Genomic DNA, 7792 nt, shown 5'->3' on the forward strand with positions numbered 1-7792 from the left:
CCCTCCCTCCCTTCCTCCCTTCCTCCCTTCCTTCCTTCCTCCCTTCCTTCCTTCCTTCCTTCCTTCCTTCCTTCCCTTCCCTTCCTTCCAGAGAGACTGGGCAGCTGGCCTGACCTAAAACATCAGTTAGTCAGCAACCCTGTAAAAAGTATGGTTTTCTGCCAGTGCTTTAGCCACCACACCCATTGCTGAAGCATTCCCTGATATTTTACCTTATTCAAATCTGCTCTAAATGGATCCTGGCCAAGCTTGAAATATACCCAAAATATGCTTTTACATTTTATTTTAAACCCATACTATAAAATATGAATGTTACCTCCAGGAGACTGCTTTTCCAAGACTTTTCTTAACTTCTTTTTCTTAAACCATCGGAATAGGAAACCACTAAACTGAGGACTCTTGCAAGCAGAGCTGATCTCTGAAACAAATCAGGGGTTTCTCCAGTTTGAACTACAACCTTGCAAACCCCATTCCTTTGTTGTTGTTGGTAGTTGTATTTTCTGGTGCCTTTTCCTTCAACAAGCCATTCAAAGAAGTATGTATTAGCTATTTACAATCCAGAAATAAATCTGGTATCGTGTGAGAATTATCAGATGATAAAGTTTTTACTTTCTAAATGTTTTTGACCACCTAAAAGAAGAAATTGTAATCAGCAGCTTTCTGGGTAAGCAAAGAATTAGAACAAAAGAAACTGGTTATTCTGAGTTTTATTTTGGATCTTAGGTGCATATAATTGGATTATTCATTATCCTTTATTCATGATAAATTATCATTATAAGGCCATGCACAGCCTACTTATATTCATCCATTTTTTAATTTGGTTCCTTTAAAAGTATTGTTTTATTTCTAATTTCTAACAACCATTTTGAATCCTAATTTTTAAAATTTGAGGTGAAACTTACATACAGTGAAATGAACACATCTTAAATGTATTTGATGAGTTTTGACAAAAGTATAAACTTGTATAACCAACACCTCCATCAAGATATTGAACAGAAAGTCCCCAGTATCTCCTTCAATCATTCACCACTTCCTGCAAGTAATTCCTACTTTCTGTCACCATAGTTTACCTATTTTTGGATTTCACATGAAAGGAATCACATAGTACGTAGTCATTTATGTCTGACTTCTTTGGCTCAACATAATGTTATATGTATCAGTCTTTTTCATTGTGGAGTACTATTCCATTGTATTAGAGTAATATTCAATTGTATCAATATTAAGTATGTGAGAATGCCCAGGAGAATCTTCCTCTCAGAAATGTTTCTGAGGATATAGGAAAATCTTTATAGAGCATGGGATTTTCTGAACCCTTTTATTTAGCCTTTAAAAATACTTTGACCCAGGCATGAAAATTGACATTGCCTTGTTAACACAGATGCTCACAAAGTGAGGCTGCCTCTAAAGTAGCTTAAGCCATGGGCAAGTCAGACTTTTAATAAATATGGAAGCTCTATTCTTAGCAATAATGCTTTACCACTTCAGGTTGCTGTTCTTACTCTTCTGTATAGTCCTTTAATGCCCATTTCGAATTTATTGAGACTTATTTTGTGGCCTTGCATACATGCATGGCCTGTCCTGGTGAATATAACAAGTGGATTGAAAAGAATGTATGTTCTGCATTTGGATTTTTTTAAAAAAAATATTTGTTTATTTATTTAGCTGCGTTGGGTCTTAGTTGCAGCACACAGGCTTCTCTCTAGTTGTGGCTTGCAGGCTCTAGAGCGCGGGCTTAGTTGCCCTGCGGCATGTGGGATCTTAGTTCCCCAACCAGGGATCGAACCCGCGTCCCCTGCATTGGAAGGCGGATTCTTAACCACTGGACCACTGGGGAAGTCCCTGCATTTGGATGTTTTGTTCTATAAATTCAATTAGGTCAAGACGGTTGATAGTGTTGCTAACATCTATATTAGTACCTGAAATTTTTCCTACCTTGTCTGTCATTCTAAAAGAAGGTTGAAAAGGAGGAACAAATGAAAGATGGGACAAACAGAAAAAAAAAAACGGCAGGGCAGTAGACTTAAATCCAACGATATCAACAATTACGTTAAATATAAATGGACAGAATTTGTGTAATTCTCCCTTAATTGTGTCAGATTTTGCCTCATGTCATTTGCAGCTCTGTTATTAGTTGCAAAAACATTTATGATTGTTAGGACTTCCTGATGAATTGACTCTTATCATTATAAAATACCCCTCTTTCTTTCTAGTAATACTTCTTGATTGGAAGTCATTTTTCTTATATTAGTATAGCCACACCTTCTTTCCCAGGCTTACTGTGTCTTTGGATTTAACCAGTCTGACAATCTCTGGCTTTTATTAATGTTTATTCCATTTATATTTAACGTAATGATAAATTATATGATTGAGTTTGTCTACCATTTGCCATTTGATTTCTTTTTCTCCCATCTCTTCATTGTCCCACCTTTACTGCCTTCTTTTGGATTAACTGAGGATTTTATTAGTAGTCTATTTCATCAATTCAATTGGCTTAATTTGTCTTTTTATTTTATAGTTTTAATGGATTATATTATATATTCTTATCACAGCCTGCTATGAATTAGTATTAAACATCTTTGTGCATAATGTAAGAACTTTACCCCCTTTTATCCACTGAGCCATTTATTTTAGACTGTGATTTTTTTCATAAGCCCTAACCACTCTGCGTCATGTGGACGGGGGAGTGCCCACAAGTGAAAAGATGTATAAATGTGAATCTCACTCATTATGGTTCCCTTTACTCAAGAACTGAATTCCTCATAGTTTCTACCTGCTTCTGGTCACTCTCCAATTTCTTTAAAATTGTTTTATATGTCATCCAGTGTTTTGTATTGCTATTTGTGGGACAGTAAGTCCAATACAATCTATTCCACTATTATCAGAACTGGAATTCCCATTTTGTCATTTTTAATAGTGTAATAATAACTTTTGAGTCCATCCCTAATTCAAAAACTTGACAGTAACCTTCATTTAACTGCATAACCCTTTTTCCCATTCTGTCCCTCTATGTCCCTGGCTTAAGGCAGCCATCATCCTGAATTGTGTATTATCGTTCCCTCTTTTCTTTTTGTATAGCTTTATTGAATCTATATGTATTTCTAATATATGTGTGTGTATTTATATATTTGTATTTAATTGTCTTTACCTTTATAAAAAGTCTTGCTGAATTTACCAGAGACTTACTTTTTTATTTGCTTTTATATTGCATAGATTTGTCCAAACTACACATGCATTGTTTTAGTTTATTTTGAAAACTGTATGCAATTACATTGTGTAAATATACCAGTTTATTCGTCTCCTCTCACATTGATGGACATTTGGGTTGTTTTCACGTTTTTGTCCTTGTGACAAGTCCTGCTATGAACATTTGTGTATTGCTCATGGTTATATACCTTGGGGTAAATATTGCTATATTGAAAATGAAAGTAAATGTTTAATTTTAGCCCATTTTACATTCCCATTACCATTCTGTAAGAGATTCTGTGCATTCACATCCTTTTACAGTACTTGGTACTCTCCAATTTTTTTGCCAGCTGACTGGGTATAAAATGGTATCACATTGTTATCTTAAATTTCTTGACTATTAATAACATTAAGCATCTCTTCATATTTTTATTGGCTGAAAGTGTTTCCTCTTCTGTTATATGTCTGTTCGTGACTTCACCTCTCCCATTGTTTTAATCAATTTGTAAGAATTCTACACTTGGAATACTACTGAACTACCACCTATATTTAACTAATTTTAATTTATTAAAGAAGTCTTTGACCTTTGAATCTGTCATTCTTCCTGACCACCCTGTTTAATTTGCAAACCTCTCCAAATTCCTGACCCTCTGATCTCCTGAGGATAACTGCTCGATTTTTCTCCTTTAGCACCTACCACCTTTGCCATATTATATACATATTTATTAATTGTGTTTACTGTCTGTCTTGTCCTTACTGTTACATGTAGGCTGCTATGTGATAAGCATAGAGATTGAGAGTAAGCATTTATAAACTTTTACAACACTCTAATATTGTTGTCGTATTTTATTATATTAAACAAAGACTTGGTCTCTAACAAACTGGAAATTTTTTAAAAAATTGGTTGTTCACCACCATTTTGAAAAGCATGGCCTAAGTTCTCATACCTCCATGTCATAGAATTTGAAAGGTACATTTAACAGAATAGAGAAGAAATAGATAACTACCTGTCTTTCTTGGAAAAGTGTTCCTGCTCTACACAAATTATAGTTGCCAACAAAGACGAATATTTGTTTTTCTAAGTTAGTGAGGTGATGAGAGCTTTTCTAACATGAGCATTATTTTATTTTATCAGCATTCCCCATGTTTATAGCTGAGCCTGGCATGTGTCTGTCTGTCTCTCTTTTATAGATAGATAGATAGATAGTATCTATCTAGATACTATCTAGAGCTCTTTGAAGTTCATCTTTTAAAATGAAAGGGAATGTAAGCCACTTAATGATATAAAATTCAAGGACCATACACTCCTTGGCTTAATCCTTTGTGTTCTCAATTTTCATATTTTGAGGTTTCCAGCCTGAAACGTGATCATTAAATTTGTGCCCCACCTCTCTGGACTGTGCACTAGCTAAATATGCAAGTAGATTTTTGAGAACTCCTAGGTTCATAACCTAGCTTATTAACCCCCTGATTTCTGGGTGACTGTAAATGCGTGCCTTGGGTATTTTTGTGCTGTAGTATTTCTACATAAAATGGTAGTGATATTTTATACCTTCTGAAGGGAGTAAAGTTCTGGGAAATTCTTAGATGAAATCTATGAATACTATAAAATCAAAGTAAGATTTCACAATGAATAAATGGCGTTTTACTAGAGTGAATGCACAATAGAGAACTGATCTAAGCAGCTGTTTATCAGAACTGTAAATATGTTTGTAAAAATAAAGTGGTAAGACCTGGTTACTTGGAAACAGAGGGCAAAGGTTTATTTTAAGCAACATATCCTTTATTTCCCAGGTGATTGCTACACCACAGTATCTGCAAAGTAGCAAGAGCCTTACTTAGGCCTGTTGGGAGAATTTATATGGGTGCTTAGCTGGTACCTGAAATGTATTAATTAATATTGAAAATCACGTAATTTGCCTTTTTCCTGTTAATGACCAAATTTTTTGCAAGGATAATTTCAATGTATTTTTTAACTGGTAAAAGAGTGAGTAGATTGTGACACAATTTCAGCCTAAACCTATCTGTGAGATAGGATCAGAGAAACAAAAATTTAATATTATAGTGGAAATCAGACAGACCTAGTTTAAAAACTGGTCTTTGTAAACTTGTTTTTGTTATACTTACTTGCTGTCTTTACAGGCAAAGATCAACAAACATCTTTGATCTCATTTATAAAATGAAGAGGAATTTATGCATTTTATAGGGTTTCTCTCATGAGTAAGGATTATGGATAATTTATATTAATGTGTCGGAACCACTGTAGGCACTCACTCAATACATGATAGCTATTGTTATGTTGCAAAATACCAGTAGATGTGTATGTGCTTATTATATATGTTCCTGAACCATTTTCTTAGACAAATCTTACGGTAATTCCCCATTGCGAAAAAAAAAAAAAAAATTAAAGGCAAAATTGAGAGAGCAGAGATGAGGTGGGGCTGGTGCAGAAAGAACAAGTCTTATCTACGCAGCATCCCTCATGGCCCTGAGCAAAGTTCCACAGCCACCTCTGATGCCCTCACAGAGACCCAGAGCTCTACAGTATACAGCACAGAAACCATCCTACTGGAGTTTAAACACCGTGGGTTCAAGAACTGCATTGTACTTATTTTATTAAATGATCAGTTATAGCATGTGGTTCTGCAGTACAGTAGGCAGATGATTGGTCATAGTTCATTAAATGATTCATTTAATTCAGCTCTAATGCTTCACAAATTCTCTGTATTTGACTGCTAGGTGGAGTTATAATTTGATGTTGAATTAGCAAACCTGCCAGGAAGCATGTGTCATTTAAGGATGTAATGATAACATCATTATTTTTTCAGATCTAGGTTGGAATTTGCCCTTGACAAATAGCAAAATGATGAGTGATGCAAGTGACATGTTGGCTGCGGCGTTGGAGCAGATGGACGGTATTATAGCAGGTAATCTGCATCCTCTGAAAGACGCAACCATGACATTTACTTTGCTTTCTTGACTTTTATTACAACTCTTTTATTACCTCTCCACTTTCATATTTTCATTTATTGTCTCTCTCCAATGCCTTTAGGTTCCCCATGGTTTCATCTTTGTCCCTCTTCTCCAATTTTTGCCAGAATTATTCTTAAATTTTATTTTAAAACGTCAAAAATTCTAGTACCATCCTGGGCTTCTAATCCAGGATAAAGGTGATTCGGGTCCAGATAGTCTGTGGACTGCACTTGGAGGGATACTGCTCTACCCAGTATCCAGGAGTGTTTTGATCTCTTCCCTTGAATTCCACATTCACTTTTCCGCCAATGACTCTCACATCTATTTATTTTTCCAATTCTTTGCTATTCTTCAGGTCCCTGTCTCTACTAGCCAACCAGATACTCCCCTGAAATGTCCTGTAGACACATCAGTGTCATCATTTAAAACATTAAGCTCATTATGTGTATATGTATAACTGATTCACTTTGCCGTACAACTGAAACTAACACAACATTGTAAATCAACTGTACTCCAATAAAAAATTAAAACAAACAACAACCAAAAAACCTATTGAGCTCATTACCTTTCCTCAGAAGCCCCTCTGGTTGTCTTTGTCTTGGCTAATTTCATAATCCTCCATCCATACAGCTTCCTAAAGCAGAAGTTTAAGTCATGCTAGACACTTCCCACATGTTCCCCCACTTAGTTAATCAAATTCTATCAATTCTACCTCCTACCAAATTCTGCCATTCCCTCCTCTCTAAAATCTGTCCTGTCTGTGCTACCATTGTCTTGCTTTATCTCAATAACCCTCTCACTTGATGTCCCTGACACTCTTCCTTTCCTGCTCTAGTCCATCCTTTTCCAGACCACCAGAATCTTTTTTCCAAATGCCAATCTGATCATCTTCTTTTTAAAAAATCTTCAGCAATTCTCTATTATAGAAGCTGAGCAAAAGCAGTCGACTGTCATCTCCTTGTTTTCTCATCATAACTGAGGGGACTGACTAGTGGATGAGCCCTTTTCACTCCCTCGCAGTCCCCCAGGAGTGGTGGCTACCTAAGGTCTCATGTCATATTTTGTGTTTTGTCTCAAGAGGAGGATTTTCATGTATTTAGGAACCAATTACAACGAGATGTCTGAATGGGCTTTGGGTGGGCTTGCCATGCACACACCTGGTGGTCAGGGTCAGGGTACAGTTGGTCTCTACCAGCTACCAGGGTCAGGATATAATTGTCCTGGCCCCAGCTCCTTCGCTTTTCTGGTCACAAATTGGACTCTACTCTGCTTTGGTGGTTTGAAGAAACCAAAGGTATTTTCCTCTTCAGAAGGTTCTTCTCTTCAGGGAAGTGTCATGCGTGGTTTGACTTCCTTTGTTATACTTCTATGTCCTGGAGACCCAACTTCAATTGGACCTCTTTTGTAGATTAGACCACACCTTGAGTACTGTATTCGATTCTTAGAATATTATTTTCAAAGTGTCACTGGCAAACTAAAACTTACCTAGAGAAGGTAAGCATGAAGGTGAAGAGTTTAACAAACTAAAGAACTGGTTATGTTTAACCTAGAAAAGTGTATTCTTGCTCAGGGCATGATAGTGGGTTGGCCAAAATGTTCCTTCAGTTTTTTTTTTTTTTTTTTTTTTTTTGTTGTT

At 36.0% G+C, this 7792-nt stretch overlaps 1 protein-coding gene across 13 annotated transcripts in view; it reads left to right on the plus strand.

Annotated features, from left to right (window-relative positions):
• The window catches only part of PPFIBP1 (PPFIA binding protein 1), a 189179-nt gene that overhangs the window by 114491 nt on the left and 66896 nt on the right, over window positions 1-7792 (plus strand). For all 13 annotated transcript variants that reach the window (XM_028491124.2, XM_028491125.2, XM_028491130.2 and 10 more), the window contains one exon: window positions 6012-6110. In XM_028491124.2, the coding sequence (XP_028346925.1) occupies window positions 6012-6110 (99 nt within the window). The remainder of the gene's footprint in view (window positions 1-6011; window positions 6111-7792) is intronic.

Source organism: Physeter macrocephalus, chromosome 6, assembly GCF_002837175.3.
Source record: "Physeter macrocephalus isolate SW-GA chromosome 6, ASM283717v5, whole genome shotgun sequence".
In the NCBI taxonomy this organism is placed as follows: Eukaryota; Metazoa; Chordata; class Mammalia; order Artiodactyla; family Physeteridae; genus Physeter; species Physeter macrocephalus.